Source organism: Heterocephalus glaber, unplaced genomic scaffold (assembly GCF_053883595.1).
Source record: "Heterocephalus glaber isolate CG9 unplaced genomic scaffold, H.glaber_assembly_v1.0 deba00001497, whole genome shotgun sequence".
NCBI lineage: Eukaryota > Metazoa > Chordata > Mammalia > Rodentia > Bathyergidae > Heterocephalus > Heterocephalus glaber.
This window is the reverse complement of record NW_028258320.1, coordinates 71,421,653-71,444,996: the sequence shown is the minus strand read 5'-3', so window position 1 is coordinate 71,444,996 and position 23,344 is coordinate 71,421,653. Positions and strand designations below refer to the sequence as shown.

The 23,344-nt window shown below is 36.9% G+C and overlaps 1 protein-coding gene across 21 annotated transcripts in view; it reads left to right on the top strand.

The window, feature by feature from the left end:
- Vti1a (vesicle transport through interaction with t-SNAREs 1A) overlaps positions 1-23,344 on the top strand; it is a 416,873-nt gene that overhangs the window by 195,704 nt on the left and 197,825 nt on the right. For 8 of the 21 annotated variants that reach the window (XR_001183052.3, XM_004838935.4, XM_004838934.4 and 5 more), the window contains 2 exons: positions 22,354-22,424; positions 23,091-23,152. The exons of 2 other annotated variants lie outside the window; for them this stretch is intronic. Coding sequence is in view for 18 of the 19 variants with exons in the window: in XM_004838935.4 (XP_004838992.1) it covers positions 22,354-22,424; positions 23,091-23,152 (133 nt within the window). In the remaining variant the exon portion in view is untranslated. Of the gene's footprint in view, positions 1-22,353; positions 22,425-23,090; positions 23,296-23,344 lie in introns of those variants that run through there. 11 more of the 21 variants (XM_087185699.1, XM_087185698.1, XM_087185703.1 and 8 more) reach the window with 4 other exon arrangements.

Below are 23,344 nucleotides of genomic sequence, written 5' to 3'. Positions count from 1 at the left end.
AAATCTCTTTCTGTATTTATATATATATATATTTATAAAGACTTAGAAAATCCAGAGAACAGACAAAAATGCTTTGCTTATTAGTGTACACACCTCCGTTTTCCTAAAGTTCAGTAACTAGCTGAATTAGGAAAAAGCTGTAAACATTGCATTACTGTTGACAGTGAACATAGCATAGCTAGAAAGAAAAGGATATATGTGTTTTTTCCATTTGCTATTTCAATAGTCTAAGTCGCAGTGGCAAATGAAAATACAATTGAATCTCAAGTGAATGGCCAGAAACACCGTATATTTGATGAAATATGGCAGCATAATGAATAGGAGGTAAAAAAAAAAAAATGTCCTGGCTTTCAAGTCCTGATGGTTGTGATGTGATTGAATCATAGTGCATTCTGTTTGATGTCTCAGCTTTGCTATTCAGATGCACTGCAAAGTATGTGCATCACCCTCTCTGCAAAGTGCACCTGGCAACCCGGCACAGATATAGTTTGTTTTTCCTATACCTGCAAGAAATATGTATGTCTTCAGAGTAGAATTTAAGTGGGGGCATTTTAATTCTCCTAATTGTGATAGTTTCCCCACACAGGGAAAACTATCAGTCAGGTACAAAAGAAACTGCTTAGGATTTGAAGGAATTTGACAATTTTGTTGTAGTTCCTAGCCTGGCAGGTGGTAATAATGCCTATGCCAGCACTGTCAAAATATGAAAATTAAAGTGACGATGGGTTTTAATGAAATCCATTTGACAAATATAATTAAGGTGTTTTAATATGAAGTCCTGTAATAAAGACTACCGGTGGACTCCCTGAGGTCCTGACTAATTGTGTAGATTGCTTTTAAGCTTTGAATAGTTTTATTGGATAATGAACTGTTAAGAAGTGTTAGATCTTTCTTAAGCAGAATTTGGTTTGAAAAAGAAGAGGAGAGACAGGCCTGAGGTGTGGCATTTTAAACATAATTAGAGGAGAGATTTAAGTTAACATCTTTGATCTTGCTGTCAGTTTTTGATTAGAGCTGTAAATGCTTTAATCAAGTGTAGTGTAGTCATTACATTTCTAACTGTTTTTTAAACTGCGAAATTACTGAGACATTGACATCAATTTTAACACATTCTGAAAATTTGCAGCAGAATTGGGTTTCTGTACCAAGTGTTTGCATTAGAATATCAGATTATACTGATTTACCAACTTTAAATACAATGCCAACATTATATTATGGTAAGGAATAATTTAGTTTCCATCTTAGTTAGCCATGGCAACAAAAGAGATCGATTTCTTCTTATTTGTTATGCCCTCTAGAAATGTGTTTATGAGTTGGAAGCACTTCGGTAAACTATTAAAATGTGTAGATGAGGAAGTAATCTCAAACTATGTAGCCAGATGGATGCTCTAATGTATGTTTTTAACTTTCACTTTTCAAAGAACTATTGTTTGTCTAATAGGCCACTATGATCATCTGATATCATATTTGGTTTTATATTCCCATGTCTGGTACATAGTAAGCATTCAATAAATATTCGTTGAATGAATTGAGGAATTGGCTTACAATAACCAAGTGTATATTCTGCTTGAATTCTTTTTCCAGAATTCAGAAAGATCATAAATAAGTGAACAATGAGAGAAAGCACATTTCTCTTCTGCTCTGCCACCTGTCTTCAGCTCCTTACTCATTACAGGGTATAAATGGGTATATATTTGGTATTTCTGACTAGTTTCAGGATAAAAATCACTAAAATGATGAGTTAGACCAATACTGTGTAGGATTGTCCTTGGTAGCAATCAGCCTCCCGGGCATTTCACCCAAAATTGCAGAAGTGAGAGGGCTGTTTGAAGGACTTGTGCCCCGGGCCATTCATTGACTCTGATAAGAAGTCCACACTAATTACACAGTTTTGAACTTCCTGCTTGTGTATTATGTGTTACATGGGATATGAAATCTGGAGTTAAAAATTCGAATCTAAGCTCTGCCTGATATACCATTGAGATAAATCATGTTTCTCTAGAGGATGTGATCCAACCCTAAGCAGAATAAATAACATCAAAATTCCTCCCAATTCCAGAATGCTAAATGCTAGTCCTATAAATAAGTCCCTTTACCACTTTCACCCTTTTAGCCTCCCTCAAGTTTGATGTTATCCCCCTTTCACTTTTCCTTTTCTGTATATTCCTAGTTTCCTCCGCTTGATCTTTCCAGCATTCATCTAGCCAGGCAGCTGGCAGGAAGTATATTATATTATATTATATTATATTATATTATATTATAGGCACTATATGGAAAAGAAATAATATGAAACGGAAATATAGTGCTTTTTGGTTACATGGTAGTAGTGTATTCCCAGCATGGGGAGTGGGTAGAGAGGAGAGGATAGCAACTTCTTATCATCTACTTTTATTGGTGTCCCACTTGGTAGATATGCTTGAAAGTGGGAGTAGCTGGACCAGATGCCTTTCAACATCTTTACCTTTAAAGTCACTGAAAATATAGCTTTCTTGTAGGTTATCCAACTACCAATTTTATTGTTTTAAATATGTATATTATTAATTTCAGGTCAGTATTATGTCCATTACAAAGTCACAGTGAAGAAGGGAATTAAGCAGTGTTTCCATAGATCCTTACTTTAGATTTGGGAAGAAATGTGAGACAAACAGTAGGGTAGCAGTCATGGTTAGGTTGTCAGTGGATGCTCGTGTTTTAAATTATGTCCAGAAATACCAGCATCACTGTGAGCCAGACCAGTGTACGTGTGGAGGCAAGAAGCCAGGGGTGGGCATCAGAAAATGTGGCTTCTGAGAAACTGCCAAGAATGAGGGGCAAATTTATGGAGAGTGTCACATTTTTATGTTAATGTGTCCAACTCTTTGGCCCATTGCCCTATTTTGCACTTGTATGTTTTACACTTTGCTGTGTGGTGGTTGTTTTCATATAAATCTAATATGGATGTAAGCTGCTAGATGTTAGGACCATATTCTTCTGTATGTCTTCATGGTGCCTTCCATATAATTGACTCTCAATAATGTTTTATTGTCTTGAATTCTGATCCTACTTGTGACCTAAAATTTGCCTCCACAGGCAAGTTGCTTATCTTTCTGGGAGTATTCACACTTCTTGGGACTTCCAAGAAAAAAATAGGGAGAGGGCCAGGGATTTAGCTCAGTGGTTCCGCTGCCTGCCTCACAAGCGCAAGGTCCCAAGTTCGATCCCAGGTACCAAAAAAAAAGAAAAAGAGAAAGAAAAAATAGGGAGAGCATCCATGGGATGAATAGAATGACTTAAACCTTCCTGTTATTTTCCATGGGCATACTATACACCATATAATTCTCCAGCCTACCCCGAAATGAAATAAAAATTTTTCCAGTGGGACCTTTGGAATTGTCACTTTCAGAATAGTTGTTTAGTGCTTTGAGATCGTGATAAAAGAGTGGTGGAATGGGAAAGTATTGTTCAGGTGTGATGTCTTCTGAATCCATAGATATAATCAGAGCCAGTCTGCTTATAAAATCATCAACACTATTTCCCACTGCACTAGGTGTTCTTTTGAAGTCTCTCATACCAAGCTTTGACCTCATTTCTCAAGATGTAGCCACATTTTCTAGGAATTTTTAGCAAATAGAAGACAGCCCCAACATGCAAAATGTTTTTGAATGTTATTTTTCACTTAACACTTAAAGACATCAATAAGGTAAAATATGGTATGCATACCATATAGTATTAAGTGGTATTCATTACCATTGTCAAAACTAAAAGTAGACTTTCCCCATAGTTTACAATACATGTAGATTTACTTGTCATCAATGCAGAATGTGTAAGTTCTCACATAAACATTTTTTGTAAAAATAGTTATGTGCTTTCTGCATTGTTTTTGAAGGGAATATTGAGGGTACACATCAAAGACATCTGAATTGATTTGGTACCTTCTTGTGAGAAAGCTGAAGAGATTTTCCTCCTTTGTAAGAATCGGGACATAAGAGTAAAAATTTTAGAAATGAAAATCAACTTGAATGATATTCATTTTCATTCCATCTTGCTCTCTCTTGCTGTCTCTGAAGAATGAAAGTTAATGGTTTGTGCCAAAGTATACCTCCATGGAACTAGAGACTTGTCGGAAGATGCTGTATATTATATTCAGTGGTGATCCTAGGACACAGTGTGATTCTTTGTTACTGATGTCAGATTTCTGAGAACAATTCTGATACCACTGGACTCTAAAATGAGTAAGAAGCATTATAAATACATATAATCCTCTTTAGGGTCAACTAGCATTGAAGTTCATAAAAATAGCAGACAATTCAAAAGAAGGGTTACATTTTCCTGTGGTACTAAAGAATTGAGAATAATTTGTAATTCATTCTGCCTTATATGTTCCATTAATTAAGAATTTGTTGTTTTTATTCTTTTGTTAGGGCCTTAAACACTATCTACTCAATGATCTTTTTATTATTGTTGTTGTCATTGTTGTTATTTCAGTGCTTTGAACCTCCAACTTTGTAATAGTTTTTTAGTATGATATTTTGCTTTGAAATGAATTCAGTAGGAAGCAAAATCTCCCAAAATATTACCTAATTAACAATTCCTTAGCCTGGATGAAATGTGTAGTGGCTTTGAGTTTGCCAGTAGGTATAATATATATCAATAATTTGTTTAATCATTTATTAGAACTTTGAGGGTTTTGGTTTTATTTACTGTGTGAAACAGATGTTTCTCTTTAGCTATTTGAGGTTTTTTGTTGTTGTTGTTGTAAGGTTTCAGTCACTTTCCCTGCACCCGAAGAGGAGAATGGGATTTGCCAGTGATAAATGGGGAAGTTGACTAGCTAACTAATAAAGATTTGTCTTAATCAAGTATGATTTGTCAGAACAGGAGCGCACTGGGGTCAGGGCGCGCACAATGAATTATACAGCACTCACAGGAGGAAAGGACCTGGCAAGAGACCTCATAAATATGCTGCCATTACCCACTGCTAATTCGTATTCAAAGAGTGCTCTGCACAGCCAGTTTCTAGGTTGCTGAGCTGTTCACCAGCTTCTTGAGATTCCTGTTTGTGATAAAAGAAATTTTCATTCTGTTTTGTTACCATCTGGGTTCTTAAGGTGTATCAGACCCCAAACTGAATTGGTTGGTACCAATAATTTAAAGCATGGCTTATTACATAATCATGTACAGTACTAATTTAGTATGTACTTTGGAGCTCTCAACATGCTGGACACAAAAAGGAGGATGAAGGTATGTAAGTCACATTTTGCATCAGAAGAGCTTTCAGATGCTTTCCTATGATCTCTTTAAGTACTGTCTCCTTAAATTCAAATGTGACTACAATGGGAAAAGCCATCTACCTTTACATGAACTGTGTCTTTCCAATAAGGACTTCTCAAATTAAAATAGCTCTTACTGTTTACTAAAGATTGACTTACATTAAATGCATAGCAGATATTTTCCTGTTTCTGCTAGGCTTGACTTCTCCTAACCTATGATTCACATTATTCTCATTTGTTTATATGACTAGTTGCTTTGATAGGTTAAATAAGTCTTTTCAAGTCTTTATAAATTCTTTGATTTGAAAAGGTTATATTTCTCCTCTTGATATTGAGCAATTTTAAGTACTGTTCGGCATCTGAACCCACATTCGAGATCAGCTGATCTGTTGTATTCAGCTCTAGTTGAGGTGATGTCCTCCTTGGCTCCAGAAAATCAACATGGGCATGAAGCCCTGTCATCTCAGTTTCCTTTATGCTTTAGTGACCTATGAGATGGTCTTTCAATGAAATGTTCACTCTGACAGAATAGTTTATAATATCTCAAAGTCTTAATTCAACAGAATAGTATCTGTTGTCCCTTCTAGATGAAGTTGATGTCCACATTAAAATAATAATAATGCTAACCTTAAAATGTGTTCATACAGTATGGGTGTATCAAAGAGGAGAGGATGCTCTACTTTGGATGTTGAGTATCCCCAAAAGCCTGTGCACTGAAGGCTTCATTGCCAGGATGACACTGTTGGGGGGCGGGGGGGATTTAGGAGGCAGGCACTAGAGAGAGGTCCTTAGGTGACTGGGGGTGTGTTCTAAGACCCCAGCCCCTTCATCTTTCTCTTTTGCTTCCTGGCCACGAGGTGAGCAGTTTGTTTTGGCACATGCTCCTCACCATTGCTGTACAGCACCCTACTAGAAGTCTAGAACCTCTTGCATCCCTAAAACTATGAATAAAAATAAACCTTTTCCCATTACAAGTTATCTTAGGTTTTGGGCTTTTTTGTAGTGACAGAAAGATGATTAGCACAGAGGAAATGAATCCCCTTGTAACAGTAAGTTACTTTCTACTTCCAAAGATGAACCCTCCAGGAAAGAAAAGGCTGAAACAAAAAGTTAAGAAAGTTCACATTATCCATTTCTGTTTCATCAAAGCAAAATTTTTAGCCACCGGATTATTATCTACATATTATCTGAGACTTCTCTAGATCATTGGCCTTGGCCAGGAACTGGAAACAAGCACCATCCTCTCTTGATCTCTTATCATTTAGAAATTGCCATGACAACCATTTTGCAGGTAAGTGTAGCAGAATGTTGAGAATTCCATAATGATGGAGAATCTTAACTTTAGGTGAAAAAAAATGAAATACAACTTTGTGAATCAAAGATGAGGAAAAGGCTTGGGAATATGGTTGGGACAAGGCTTAGTTAGCATGATGTCTGCACTTCAGTGTAGACCAGCCCTTAGTAAATGCAAAGCCTGCCTCCACCACCGTCCAGCCTTGACACCATGAAGAAATCCGTGGTGTAGTATAGATAAGTGGGTAGTGAGAAGAAACGAGAGCCATACTTCAGTCTTTAGAAATGAGGATTCTTACCATCCACAGTCACTACAGCTGACAGTGAGTGTGTGGTTGATACAGATCTCACAAAAACCAAAATACACAAAAGGAAGGGGACTTAAGGACTCTGAAACTGAAGGTAGAAGAAAGAGAAAACTCGGCCAGCTGGGCCATGATGGGTGAGGCTCTTGGGTCTTGGAAAATTCATCTTGCTCTTCTTCCATTCAAGTAGAAGAGAATTATTTTTAATTTGTTTCATTTTGCCTTGTATTTCTCTACTTATAGCATTTAAGAAGTCATACAATATCTAGGTCCCACTTTGGTTATATATTTGTCCAAAGTGTGGCTCCAAGTTGCTAGGTCAGAGTGGCCATGATATTGGCTATTTATGGCTGGTGGTAGTACGGCACACATCAGCAGCCAGACCATCTGCCTAGGGATCAATCAGCCTTGGGTTTTGAATACTGGCCAGTCTTAGGTAACTTACTTAAACCTTCTAGGCCTCAGATTTTTTGTCTTTAAATGTGGTTAATAATAACCTATTTCGTATGATGGTTGTGACAATTAAGTACAGTGTCCATTAAGTACTTAGGACAGTTGCTGGCATAAAATGAAGCAATTAATAAATAGTAGCAAAAACAAAAATACCTTTCCCTGGAGGGAAACATTCATTGCAGGGTTTTGTACACAACCTGTAAGCAATAAACTTTTGTTGCATATACATTGAAACAGTGAACTCATTTTTTCATCCCCAAGGGTTTAGACCTACATGCCTTTTTCTCCCACAGAAAGTCCCATCCCAATTTATTAATACTTTCATGCAGAAGTTTGGTAAAAGAATGAATTTTAGTAGTTCTCGAATAAAGCCTATTCAGATATAATTTAAAATCATTCTTAGAATTATGCTAATAAGTTCAATATAGAGCCTTGTTGATGAAGTCTAATAAATTCTCACTTGTATTTAGAAACAATGGGGGCTTTGTTTTATTCTGTATTTGAGAAACTCCCAGTGTCATAGTGCTTGCTAAGAAAGGCAAACAATGGTAAATTACTTTTTTTAGGGTTTTATTAACAGAAATCTCTAAGAGCATGTTTAGTTATGTACTATCAATCTAAGGTCTCACTGCCATTTCAGTTTACAAAACTGAATAATTCTTTCGTGTGCTACATCTGACATTGACCAGCAGTTGCCATCTGATGAGCTAGATTATCAAAATCCATATTTATTTAGCCTTTTCTTTAATGTCATAAGGATAGGATAAAGATTAGGAAATCTTTAGCTCATTATTTAAGGAGAACAGTAATTTTGACTCAGTTTGGATCTCTTAGCACTCAAGTTTAGAAATAATACTAAGTCACATCACCTTAAAACTCTTCCAGAATATACCATAAAATCATCTATCCTTTTTTTTAAAAAAAAGATTCTCTCCATTTATTCACCCCTTCCATTATCTCAAGTTTCATTAATTTTTATCTCTCCGAATGTCATTGCCTAAAATATAAGACTCTTCTCCTTTAGAATTATTCAGAAATAAGATGTCTCCATCTTTTATGCTTAATCCATGCTACATGTAGCATCAGTTCCCATATATTTTAGGATTACTCTGGGACGTGTGTGTGTGTGTGTGTGTGTGTGTGTGTGTGTGTAGGAGTGATGAGGAAACTGTGTGAAGACCTCCTAGGAAAATGCTTTGACAATCAATAATTAAATTCATCCAGAGCTTCCTGGCATTCAGGCAAAAGACCTGTCATACTACATAGCTTACACTGCTCTGTAGTACCAAATGAATTATTCCCTGTACTATCAAAAGAAATGTTTTGTGGCTAGATATGTATCCAGTGTTATAACAATTAATTGCCTAGCATGCATGATCCTCTGGGTTCAAACCTAGTACTGAAATAAATATAAATATATATATATATATATTTTTTTTTTTAAACCCAGAAGTTGAGAAAGTATGGTGGTAAACTTTGAGTAACTAAAAAATGTAATGAATTCCCTCCTTGAAATCTGCTTGATTAAAATAGCATAGAAACAGTCTTTGTTTCTTAATTTCTTATGTGAATCTCATGAGTACCAAAGGCCTCTGTTAAGGGGATAAAATTGTGCATCAGAGTCAGGTATGTGAAACGAGAATATTGAGGAATTAAGGCTAAGTCCTATTCTTCCATAAAGGATACACTCGAGTCATTTGTATAAAAATGGATGCACCTTGAGACCATAATGTTAAGTAAATCAGATACACGTGCTTCAATATCGCATGGTTTCTCTTACATGAAAAGCTCAATATATAAATAAAGTGCAAGGGCTGGGGATTTAGCTCAGTGGTTTCGCCTCCTGCTGCACAAGCACCAGGACCCAAGTTCAATCCCAGGTACCAAATAAATAAATAAATAAATAAATAAATAAATAAAGTAAGTGCAAAATAAAAGACAGATAATAGGAAAAAGGAGAGAGAAAAAAAGTTATTGTAATTCAGCATTGACAGTGCATCTAAAAGTACACCTTGATTTAGTGTAATTGTCTTATGTGTTTTATATGTTTTGGGGACTATTAGTCTGGTTGTTAAATTATATATGTAATTAACTTTATAAGGTCTTAGAAATAAATGAATCTGATTGCTGGAAAAATGCAAGGGAGGGTGGCAAGGGGAAAAAAAGAACTGAGATGTGTTATGTACATGTACCAATTCCCTACAATGAATGTAATCATTATGTACTAGAAACATGTCTAAGAAAAAAATTTTTAAAGCAAAAAAAAAAACAAAAAAAACATCACTCAGCAGAGCATAGCAAATTCCATTGTTAAATATTCATTCAGATTATGGACCACAACCAATAAATAATTATTAAAAGTATGTAAAATGTATTATTGAATGGTCAATTAATGTCATCCATTATATTAAAAATCCTAAGAACAAACTCTAACAGCATACCAATGAATACAATGAAAACAGAAGAAAGAAAAATAAAAATCATTGAGATTAAGCAGAAATATAAGGTTGTCTGTAATAAGAAGTTTAACATGACTTATGGAAAATGGTTTCAGTATACTTCTCTGCACCTCACTGCTAGGCATTCTAATTTAGTCAGCCTGCAATAAGGTCTACCCAGCTCTATTACAAGTTTTATAAATGATTCTGGTATATTCTACCAAATAAGAATCTTTACCTGACATCACTCATGCTTGTAAAACTAATAAAAGCAAAAAAAAAAAAAACACTAGTTGGAAGCTGAAAAGTGGAGAATTGAAAAAAAATTATCAGTTTTCATTGTCAACTGAAAAGACACCCCAGTCAATAGACTCAGGATAGCAAATAGGTCTTATCCCATGTGCCAACACCGATCAATTGGATTTGATTGCCTGGAGCATTTCCAGGAGAGGGTTTGTTGCAAGATGTGTTCGAGGCAACTGTGATTGATTAATGGTATCTGCCAGGTAAGAAGTGGTGGTAGGTATGGTGTATATTTGACCTTGCTCTCAGGGCTAGATAAGTGAATAGAAGAGATGATATTTTGTTGGAAAATTAGGGAAACTGACTTATCCCTCTGTACTTTTATTTTCAAACTTTAATCACTTCTCCAACTTCTAAACCACCTTTAATGTTAGTTTTCTCACCTCCTCAATTTTCCTTTGCATTTGTAACACCCTGCCTGATATCTCTCAAATGTTTAATCATTCTTTAGATCAATGCTTTATCTCTTTCTCTCTGTCTCTCTCTCTTTCCTTGAACTGAAGATTGAACCCAGGGCCTTTGCACTGAGCTACATCCCTAGCCCTTTTTAAAAATTTTTCATTAGGAGACAGTGTCTCACTAAGTTGCTAAGTTACCCAGGCTGGGCTTGAACTTGAAAATCTCCTGCATCAGCCTACCAAAGTGCGGGGATTACAGGCATATACCACTACACTCATTTTACTTTGTGTTTCTTAATGCTCAAATTCATGAACACTTTACCTTTCCCTGTTAGAGCCTATCACCTTTACAAAATATTGGATATCAATGTGTATAATATATTTTGATCATATCCGCCCTCCCATTACCTTTCTTTCACTTCCCTTCCCCTCCTCCATGTTCCCTTCTTTTGTCTAATAGTAGTCTCGCTTCTACTTTCATGTTATCTTTTCTAGGGGCCATATATTACAGAGAACACAAAATATTTGTCTTTCTGAGTCTGGCTTATTTCACTTGACATAATGATCTCCAGTTCCATCCATTTTCCTACAAATGACAAAGACATTAATATGCAAGGCCTATTCTTTGTACCCATTGTCCTGTATTTCTTCAGAGTCGATAACTTTTTTTTTCATTCCTTCAGTATATCCATGCTTCATCCTTCTATTTTAATCTAGGTCTCTGCTTTCTTCTTGTGTGTTCGGAAATGTCAAGATACAAAGAAATGCTGGATAAAACATAATGTATTTTAATTTATAAACCAGTGTAAACATTTGTCCATGCCTTAAGTTGAGGGTAAAAATTAGATTTTTAAAAAAATTATATATAAGAAGAAGGTAACTTATTCCAGATGACTTCTAAATATTCTGTGTTAATCAAAAATGGCTCTAGGTCCCTTACCTCACAATATATACAAAAAATAAATCAAGATGGATCAAAGACCTAAGTGGAAGAACTAAAACTATAAAACTCTTAGAAGAAAATCCAGGCATAAATCTTCAAGCCCTGGCTGTAGCAATGGAATCTTAGATATGACCCCAAAAGTAAAAGCAACAAAAGAAAAAATAGACAAATTGGACGTTATCAGCTTTACAGACTTTTTCTATCAAGGAATACTATCAAGAAAGTGAAAAGACAACTAAGCGAATGAGAGAAAATATTTACAAATCATATTTGATAAGGGACTATAACATATATATATATTTTATAATTCAACAACAAAAAGACAAGCAACTCAATTTTTTAAATGGACAAAGAACTTGAATAGACATTTCTCCAAAGAAGATACACAAATGGCCAATAATCACAAGAAAATATGCTCCACATCATTAGTCACTAGGGATATGCACATCAAAACCACAATGAAATGCTATTTCACAGCCACAAGGGTGGCTGTAATTGAAACAAAGGAAACTAGGGCCCTCGTAGATTGCTAGTGGTATGTAAATTAATGTAGGCACTTTGGAAACAGTTTTGCAGGTCCTCAAAAATTTAAACCAGCAGCTATATGATCCAGCAGTCTACTCCTAAGCATACATCCAAAAGTACTGACAACAGATACTCAGACAAATACTTGTGTAAGAATGTTCATAGCAATACTATTCACAATGGCCAAAATGTAGATGCAACCAAAATAACCATCAGTAGATGAAGAGATAGTCAAAATATGACACATCTGTACAATAGAATACTATTCGACCATACAAAGGAATGATATAGGCTACAACATGAATGAACCTTGAAAGCATTAAGCTAAGAAGCCAGACACAGAAGGGTTATTCATTGTATGGTTTATTTATATGACATATTCAGAATAGGTAAGTCTGTAGAGACAGAAAAGCAAGTTCATGGTTGTCAGCAGGTGGGGGTGGGCTAGGAAGTGGTTATGGGATCTTTTATGCATCATGAATATATCTAGGGACTAGAGAGAAATGATGGTTGCACATGTGGGTGTGGTAAATGCCTCTGAATTTTACACTTTAAAATAGTTTTCTGCTATGTGAATTTTACCACAATAAAAAAATTTAATAGCTCTGTGACATACTTTCAGAGTGATACATCTAGTTCATATTTTCCAACTGATGTCACCTCAGTAATTTTTAGTGTTTTAACATGAAGGTCATAAGCTATGTATGTCTGCTACTCATGTATTTACAGAGTGATGTGCATTTTGGCTGCATACTCAAATCAGAAGTAGAGAAGGGATGCCGTCCCTGAGGCCGTTTTTCTCTCTTAGTTTCAATGCAAATGAAGAACAGAAAAAAAAATAATAAATCAAGAAAAGAAAGGTCAAAGGCCAGAAATTCTAGTTATCTTTTATTCACATATGACACTTGAATTTCTATTATTTTTTCTACTCATTTTCATTCCAGAACACTGAGCCTAAAGCTAAGTAAATACGTTTTATTCCATGTATTTACTCATGTGTATATATGTGTGAAAAAGAAGAAAATGCCTGAATGTCATCACCTAATTACCTGCTTTGCATATTAACAATCATTCAAATGGATTAAATTTTCCATCTTACCTGATGCATTTGTTAAGAGCAACAGATTCGCTTGCCCTTGTGAATAGAGAGGAGAAAGGGTCAGTGGGGTGAGCACTTTACCACAGGCATTTTGGTCTGTATGAGAATCCACCTCTCTTAAAATATATGTGTGTGTGTGTGTGTGTGTGTGTGTGTATGTAGGTATGTACACACATTTGTATATAAAATATGTGTTCTGGTCAAGGCCCTAAAGTTACAGAATATTTTTCTGTAGAGTGCTGTAGTTTTCACATGGGATTGATGGTGTTTGAGGACTGTAGAAGCCATCATCTCCTATCCCTCTCTTTTTTGTGTTATTGCAAAAGCCTGTCTTTTGTTTGTTTGTTTTTTTTCTTCTGGTACCTGGAATCAAACTCAGGGCCTTACACTTGCCAGACAGGCACGGCGCCACTGAGCTGCATTCCTGGCTGAGTTTTATTTGTTTTATGTTACCATACTGGAGGTTGAACCCGAGGCCTTCACACGGAGCTACATCTTCAGCCCCCTTTTTTTTTCATGTTGAGACAGGTTCTCACTAAGTCACTAGATTGCACAGGCCAGGCTTGAACAGGGTCCTCCTGCCTCAGCCTTCCAGAGTGCTGGAGTTGCAGGTGTGCACCACCACACCCAGCTGCAGTGTCCTTTCTGGGCAGTGACATTTTAACTGTGTGGTGTTAGAGGCCTTGTCACTTGCATTGTAATGTATTTTGAACAGAGTACTTTCAAAACTTTTTTTTAGCTCAAAGATCACTGACCTCAGAGTCAGAGACTTAGGTCATGGTTGCAGCCCTGTCAGTAATTATGAGTGCGGTCTGAGTGACCTCCATCCCCCTTCACACACACACACATACACACACACACACACACACACACACACACCTTGAATCCTAGTTTCTTCATCTGTGCAATTATTTTTCAAGCCTGCATTTGTTCTAAAAGTCAGTGGTTCTGTTATTACAAATCCATAGAATACTTGGCCATATTTCCAAGTTCAGCAGTTCCCAAGAGCGACACTTTCCTGAGCACCTGCGTGTCAGGCTCTGTGCCCTAAACTGCCACACATGTTAAGAGGAATAAGACGCAGCCTCATTTTTAAAGCAGTTTGCAGTCTAATGGGAAACACCATAAAAACGAGGAGTCACAGACTCCTCTGGAGCCACGCAGCAGGCCAAGGGGGAAGTGGCAGACTGGGTAGCACCTGGCTCCGAGGAGGAGGGCAGCCGCCACGCAGTTCCAGGCTGCGTTGGTCAAGTGGAAATCGGGACTCGGGGCTGCCAGTTATTCCAAAGCTCAAAAGAAACCAGAAGTCCATCTTTTTATGTGAAACTTCCCATCTTAAGAACTTTTTTGTTGTTGTTAACCTGTTCAGAAATGCTTAAAATAACACAGTACTTCATAAAAGCAAAACACGTTTGCTCGCCACCTAAGTCCTGCGGTTCACCCTGTAGTGGCTTCTCAAATAAGCAGATAATTAGAATGTTCTTCATCCAGTGCTAGAAATGTGTAGTTCACAAAGGACACAGATAGTGATCCACTCTCCTCCTAATGATTTCTAAAAAGGCCTTCTAATTACTTTCCAGTTACTCATCAATACCTTGCAGCACTTTTTGTTTTGGGGTTTTTGTTGTTGTTGTTCTTGTTTTAGAATGAGTGTTTCATTCAGCCTGGAGAGCTGGCTGATGCTGAATGGGTCTCCCTTGTCTGTTGAGTAAATACATGTTTGGTAAATTCCAGAGTGAGCCTTCAGAATATGTTTTAACAGCTCTACCCATTCAGGTTTTCTGCTGTTTCATCTCCTGGCTTGTACATTCTTCACTGAATTGTGGAAAGGGGATGTCCTTCCTGCTGGTCTGGTCTTGTTTCGTAGAACAGAATGGATTCATTCTCATTTTTGAATGGAGCTGTAATTAACATGGTTCCCTTTGTTCAGCAACGCCAATTTACATAGTACCTGCTCATCCAGAGCATCACTGTTGGTCACACAGCTTCACCGGCTAATGTCTAAGGGCTGTGGAAATAGTGTTTGTTAATTATCTGCCCCTAACCAGGTGACTCAGGGAAGGTTCTGTTACTATGACTTTGATGAAAGTAGCACTGATGATTTTTTTAATTGCTTAATGATAGGTGTGATCATCTTAAAGTAAAATAGGATACATACTCAGCTGCTAGGGAAGTAATGTTAAATCATAATTGTTTTAAAACACACATACACACAAACCTAGGCCCAACATACTTTTACCTTAAATTTATATGAATATAATTTTCTTTAATAATGTCATCATCAAGCCAGGCATGGTGGTACCTGCCCGCAGTCTCAGCACTCAGGAGGCTGAGGCACGAGGATCGCCATGAGGCCAGCCTGGACTACATAGCAACACCCTGTCTCAAAAAGCTATAAATAAATAAATAATCAGTCAGTCAAAGTCATAAATATAATGCAGATGTTCTCAAAGACCAAGCAGCTACAGTATGAAGCAGTCTAACATTGGGAACTGGGGTAACCTGGAGACTATATGACCTGCTTAAAAGCATTTAAGTTTTGATTTGGGGTTGGTTTTTCTGGTTTGTTTGTTTGTTTTTTAATAAACATCATCATGGGAGTGGGGAATAAGAATGCACCTGTCATGACTCAGTCCTCGTGCTCTCGTTTGCTTATCTACTCCATGGAGAAAAACAGGCACTAAGATTTGGAGCTGTTGGGTGCTAATATTTTAGGGTTAGAATGGACACCACGGATCATCCCATCTAAGACTCTTACTCTGCACTGAAGGAAGCAGGTCAAGAGAAGGGAAATGTTTTCCCTGAATTTAACATCAAGTAAATATTTTCTTTTGAGTGGATCTTAAGGAGAATTTAGAAATCATTCTAGAGATGACTGTATTTCTGCATCAACCATTATGGTAGCCACCATATGCGTGTAGCCACTGGGCCCTTGAAATGTGGCCAGTACTGAGACTGAATTTTTAATTTAATTTATTTAAATTTAAATAGTCCCATAAGGCTATTGGGTGGTATAATGGACCAAGAAGCTCACAGATTAGTTTCCATCCCTAACTTTTCACAGCCTCCTTTGAGTAAATGTTAACGCTATTTCACATATAACGTAAAAGCCAGGCAACAGTGCAGTTGTCCCTTGGTACCCAATACACATGTGGGATTGGCCCCTGGCCTTCCTACAGATACCAACATCTGTGGATGAGCAAGTGCCTTGTATAAAATGGCATAATATTTCCAAATAACCTACGTCACTTCCTCCAGTACATGTTAAATCTTCTCTGTGTTACTTCTAATACCTGATACACTGTAATTGTTATGTAAATTGTTGTTATATTGCTTAGGGGATGATGACAAGGAAAAAGTCTGTACATACTCAATACAGAGATATTTTAAAAATATTTTTTGATCTACAGATGGGAACCCTAAAATATGTACTTCTGTTTACTTCTCCATCTTTTTTGCCAAGATTTTCATACATCTGATCTCTGCATATGTTATTTTTATTTTAAAGAACATAAGAGAAAAGGAAATACTTTTGTATTTATCCACAGATTTACCATTTTCATGCTCACTCTTATTTTCTGTAGACTCAGGTTTCCACCCAGTATCATTTTCCTTCTCTCTAAAGAATTTCCTGTAACGTTTTCTATAGCTTAGTTCTGCTTGATAATTCTCTTGATTTTCAGTTATCAAAAAATATCTTTATTTCACCTTTATTTTTGAAGGATATTTTCAGTGGATGTAGAATATTACCATGACTTTTTTTCTCCTTTTGGTACTGTAGAATGTTGTTCCATTATCTTCTTGCATTGTTTCTGGTTTAAATTTAGCCTTCATTCTTGTCCGTGTTCCCCTGGATGTCTCCCTCACCACCACCAACTGCTTTTATTTATTTTCAGCTTTCAGAAATTTGACTATGACTAGGTGTGATTTTAATTATATTTATCTTGTTCTGAGTGGCATAAACTTCTTTGTTCTGTGATTGATTTTTCTATAATCCAATTTGGTAAGTTTGGGCTCTTAGTCCTTCAAATATTTACTTCATCCCATTCTGTGTCTCTAATAATCTCTTTTTTCTAAGATTCTAATTACATGCATAAAAGACCACTTCTCATCCTCAAGCAGATTATTGATGCCATGTTTGTTTGTTTTTTTAAACACTGGAGTGGTGGTACAGTGGAAAAGATTATTCTTCCAATTATTCTTCTGGATAATTTTTATTAACCTGTCTTCATCTTGGATGATCTTTTCTCCTATAGTGAAAGATATTTGGTCCATCCATGTAATGAATTTCATGTGTTATATTTTTTCATTCTAGAATTTCAGTTGATTTCAGAGTTTCATATTCATTCTTAAACATCCCATCTTTTTAACCATTATTTGCCTTTTCCTGTAAATTCTTTAATAGTTGTTCTAAAAGCTCTCTGATAACTCCTCTAACTAGGATTTGCTGATCTGCTAGCTAACATAGGTGGATTTTCTTTTGATTATTCTTTTTGTCCTTGCCTTTTTGTACCTCATAATTCTATAATATTCTAGACACTGTGTAAAGAATAGTAGAATCTGAAATATAATGTGCTGATTTCTAACTGGAAGCAGAAGTTGCTCACATGTCTCAAGTTTCAAATAATGGAAGTTGGTGGAAGAATTGTCTTTCCCGCTGTACCACCATTCCAGTGCCAGATACCCATGCCAGAGTAACACCAATACTGAGGATGGTCTGTCTGCTTGGGGAGTGAAAGCAGAATCAGTGCCCAAAGATGTGTGCAAAGTGAGAATCAGTAAGCCATCCACTCTACGAGTGGAGACCTCCTGGAAAAGCTATGACTCCCTGTGCTTTCTGAAGCAGCAAGTTTTTTTCCCCTTTTTAAATTCAGTACCTAGAAATTCCCAAGTCATCTTCAAAATTCAACACTTGAAACTGTTAGGAAATATGTCTGTCCTGTGTCTGGCTGGCATTTTGCAATGCACATATGAAAACACATGCGTCAAAATAGCTCTGTTATGGTATTGCTGTGTGTTCCTGCACTTCACAAGAGTCCCCATGTGCAAACAATGCCTTGGTGAATGTAAATGCCTTTTATCTGCCCTTCAAATTGCTGCTGAAGTGGTCGGGTGCCAGGAAATAAATTTACTTTTCTTAGCAATTTAAAGAAGATCCAAGTGGCTGCCTTCGTTTTTAAAAGAATTTGTTGAGAACCACATCCTTACCAAAGTTTATAAAAAGAAAGTTAAATACAATGGACCAAGGACAGGTAGCTGTAGAAACAATTAGTTGTTTGAGAGCTGTAATCCCAGGACTTCTGTGGAAAGGATAGAAGGGCAGAAAGGAATTCTTCCTTCCAGAAATCCATCTGTCATCTCACGCTGACATGGAGAATTCCAGCATACAAAAGTCAGTTCTTTTTTTCCTTTCCATTGTTTCTTAATCTCGAAAAATATAAATACAGCATTTATAAAATTTATGATTTCTCATGTTCCTTCAATAGATTCAGCTATTCCCATTAAAAACCCTAAGTTAAAAGAACTGAAAATTATCTTTATTTATACTTTGGGTTTCTCATATAAGAAAACCGTATGATATTTAGCTTTTGTGCCTGATTTATTTCACTTAACATTATGGTCTCAAGGTACATCCATTTTCCTACAGATGACTCAAGTTTATCTTTGTTTATGGCAGAATCATACTCCATTGTATAAATACCACATTTTCTTTGTCTATTCATCTGTTGATGACATATAGGCTGCTTCCAAGATTTAGCTATTACGAATTATGCTGTTATAAATGTGAGTATGCATACATCACTGTAATATGATGTCTTTAACTCTTTTGGAAAGATGCCTGGAAGGGGAGTAGCTGGGTCAAATGAAATTTCTAGTTTCAGTTTTTTGAGGAGTCTCCACACTAATCTCCACACTGTTTTCCATAATGGTTGTACTAGTTTACGTTCCCACCAGCAGTGTAAAAGACAGAGAGTAGGGAGTAGGAAGAGGGAGGGGAAGGGAATCAAGAAGTGGAGGGAAGAGGGATAGGGTATGAAAACCAGAATTAAGATGTGTTATGTACATGCACCAATTCCACACGAGGAAAGTGAATGTTAAGTGCTGCACACAGGCACAAAAGCAGGGGCCCGGGGAGGGGAGGAAAGGGATTGTGATGTATTAGGTACATGTGCCAGGTCCTTATGTCATATTTGCCATGGTTTTAGTCCTGTGAGTTTCTATTTTGGTTTTTGCATGAATGCTTATATTTTAAATTATTCAAGAAACTTTAACCTAACACAATAATGTATATTTAAAATTTGTCATCTTGCTTTGACATGCAATAAAAAAATAGTGATGACTTTCTTTGCATGAATTTTTTTTTCATTCATTAAAAGTAACCATTTCTAATTAATGTCTGTCCTGGAATTTTCTTTATTCTTTAAATGGAAGGTAGCAGAGAAAAGAAAAAAAGAATTCTACCCGCAACAAATGCCTGGTGTTTGGGTGTTAAGACCAGGGTGTGTACACTCTTGACAAATGGGGTTAACACTTGGGATGTTGAGCTGTTTCCCCTGGAGGACAGAGATTGTCGAGTGGCTTATGTCCTTAAAAAGCCCTCTTTCTCTCTTGTTCCATTGACTCCTTTGGTAGCAAACTATAGATATATTCAGAATACTGTTTTTCCTCTGCCACACCTGACAGGATTGGGGATCTGCTTTCTAGTATTGCTTTCTCCAGTGCCATACTTGACAGACCTTGAGAGCCAGAATAGATCACAAACCTTTCAATACTTCATTTTTCACTATATTTCATTCTTTCACTTCCTCATTCTTCCCATGCATCCTCACTTGGGACACTGTGCTGACCACAGAAACAGGAGTAGTAATAGCTTATTTGCGGTTCATTTGAAATCACATATTATATCACCACACATCTTGATAAATATTTTATCAATAGTATTTTGCTAAAATAATGACAGGATTAATGATGCTCATAGATATTCGAGATTATAAGTTTAAATGAATTAAAATTGTCATATTATATTGATTACAGGAATGCAGCATAACAAAAATAGTATGACAGAATCAAATACTGTAGTTTTCATGCCAAAAAAAAAGCTCAACTCTAGATCTTTCATCCTTCTTCAACTTCTACTTGTATGATGCCTCCACTGGGAGCTACATATCTTACACTGTTTTACCTTAAAGATAAATTGTATGAAGTTGTAACACAAACTAAAGTAAATCTAAGACGAATTACTTTACCAGGAATGTACTGTACCAGGGAAGAGTTGTCAAAGTTTGTATGGTGTCAAAAGTATATTTATAATATTGTATGTAACCATTTTTTATTAGTTAGATTTTCTATTATGCAAGTAATATGCAGTCTTTTTTTTCTGATGTGCCATAAAATACAAACTCTGCTGAAATATTTGTCTCTGCTAAATCTTCACTACTGGCGTAGAAGCACATGCATGTAAACTGCATCCCTGGTACAGAGCAGGGACTCAGTGATTATTTGGTGAATGCTTTGAATCTTATGGTGTCATGTGGTTGTATGGTACCCTACAGCTTCCATATTTTTACTCAGGTTCACTCATTTAATCATTACATCATTCATTTAATTATTACATCAGAATGAATGTTGTATCTGTAGCTAGGATAGGAGCAGATCTCAAAGTCTAATAGTCCAATGATTTTTTTTCATACCAACCACCTCAATCAATTAATTCTTATTATTGTGGGCCAGTCACTTATTTTTATTGAACCCTTATAACATCCCTATGATATACTAGTTTTATTAATAATATTTCTGTTTTAGAGATCCAGAAGCTGAGGCACAGCACAGCTAGCTAAGTGAACATGAGGCCACACAGTTGTCAGTGTCAGAGTTGGCATTAGGATGTAGGCCCAAGCAGTGTGTGTTCCCAGCCAGAGCATGCCGCTGGCCTAAGGACGCCTCCAAAGTTGTCAGTGTCTATGTGGTGATTTCTTAATGACTTCATTAAATTACTTGCTGCTATTATTATTTTTTTTTTTGGTACCAGGGATCGAACTCAGGATCTCGGTGCGTATGAGGCAGGTGTGGCGCCACTGAGCTAAATCCCCAGCCCTACTTGCTATTATTATAAAAGGCGCTCATTGAATGTTATTGTAAATTTATAAGGCAGGGGTGATTGTTTTATAGGTATAAGTAGAGACATACCGGAGAAGAAGGAAGACAGAGAGTGAGAGAGGTGGACAATGTGTTAGTCAAATGAACTATCAAGATCCTAAGAAAGGCAGATGAGCATCATTCTATTACAGAGTAAGGCCCCTCCTGCATAATGAAGAATGAGTCTGAAAACAGTTTGTGCAAGGCACCTGGATACTTATTTGCATGGTTAAGATGGACCAACTGCCTTGTACGAGGGTCTGCAGTCAAAGGAGAGAGTGCCCCCGTTGCCATCCAGATGCAATGATCATGACAGGGGCAGACTTGATTGGAACTCAGCAGCTTGGCTTTGTCATGAGTATGCTAAACTGCCAAGATTAGTATAAATGTTTGGCAGTTCTAGGATAAAAACCCAGTCTTCAGCTTAAGCTTTCCTTGACTACTTGTTAAGGAATGCACCCCACCTGTCTTGCCTCAGGAATCTGCAGCAGCTAAATGACACATTAAGCCAGCTCTTGCGTCTCAGAGAGTGGAACCCTAAAGATAGTTCCTCTTCCAGCAAGCTGCAGTAGGCAAGAATGTGAGGATTTTCTGTGCAGGGTGACTGTGGTAAAATTGCAGTTATCCTGAAAGCTGGGTGTGGTGGCGCGCACCTGTGATCCCAGCATCTGGGAAGCCAAGAGAGAATGGTCACAAGTTTGAGCGCAACAGAAGCAACTTAGCAAGACCCTGTCTCAGATTTTAAAATTTAAAAATGCCTAAGGGCATAGCTTAGCAAAGGGGTCCTGGATTCAATCTCTAGTTCCACCAAAAAAAAAAAAAATGTATTCTAAATCAATATTGACTCCCATGGGTAAATCATTGTCATAATGAAGGGAGAAAGGTGCAGAAACATTAATATCACCCTTACCTTGCAAAACCAGAGCCCAATTCCATGGTGACAAGGTAATGGACCATTTTGCTGGCAGTTTGTTGCAGTGGCCCCAGGCACATCGCATCACTACTAAATTACCACTGCTGTGCTGGTTAATGCTCTTTAGGTCAAATTACAAATTGCATCTTGTCATATACAGGAATTAAAATATATACCTGATGTAGAATATGCACTCCTTTAACCTTTAATTCTACACCAGTCATCATTGTAGCACTTCTAAAGGTTATTCTCGCATGTACCCCAAATTCTCTTTCCTCACAGAATTTTTTTCCCATAGAACAAATTGGCCAAGAAATGTTGGAAAACCTCAGTCATGACAGAGAAAAGATACAGCGAGCACGTGAAAGAGTAAGTACAAGTGACACAATCTTTCACACGTTCAGTAAGTGAGCAGACATAGAATAAAAGGTTTGTGGAATACACGTAGAGAATAACAATGCTGAGAGAGATACAAGTACATAATGTATCAACATGGCTGGGGTAAACCAATAGGCAAAGAAAGGGTAGGCGAGGACTGGAACAGAAGCTGACTGTGCCCACCCCCGGGTGCCCACAGGTAGATAGATGTCTTATTTAGTTCTGTGGCTGGAAAGAAAGCCATTGAGGGAGATTTTGGAGTGTGCCAGCTGTGCAGAGCAAGGACTCAAAAATACTAATGTCTCATCCTTCCTTCATTTCATTTCCGTTTTTATTTTTAGGACTTTGCATATTTCTGCATTAGAGATCAATTGCCAGACATATGTTGAACTTTGTCAGCCTGCAAGACATTTGCTTTTATATCCAGTTCAAGTATCCATTTTAAAGCTCCTTGGATTACCTCCCACATGTTATTTTCTGAATGTAAAATTTTCAGTTTATGCAAGTGTTGGAAATATATTTATGTTTGTGCGTGGAAGCATTTCGTTTGGATTTTCTGACATGATATAAAATTGTTGCTCACCATGTGCTTTAGAAACAATCTAATTGCATAATATTTTACTTTTGCTTTGTTTAACCATTCATTTCTCCTCCTAGCTTCGGGAAACAGATGCAGACTTGGGGAAAAGCTCCAGGATTCTGACAGGGATGTTGAGAAGGTAAGAGCCAGGTAGGGACCAATCTTCCTCTCTCTCTGTTCTCTCTTTTTTTTTAACAAGTTTTTTTTTCCCATCCAGTTGCAACAGCAAATTTTACAGGCTTACAAGCTTCTGCTCTTTGTCCCCTATGTCAAGACCCTTTTGAAATAACAGAGCACTGATTTTAACTTTTGTTGGGATGGAGACACATAC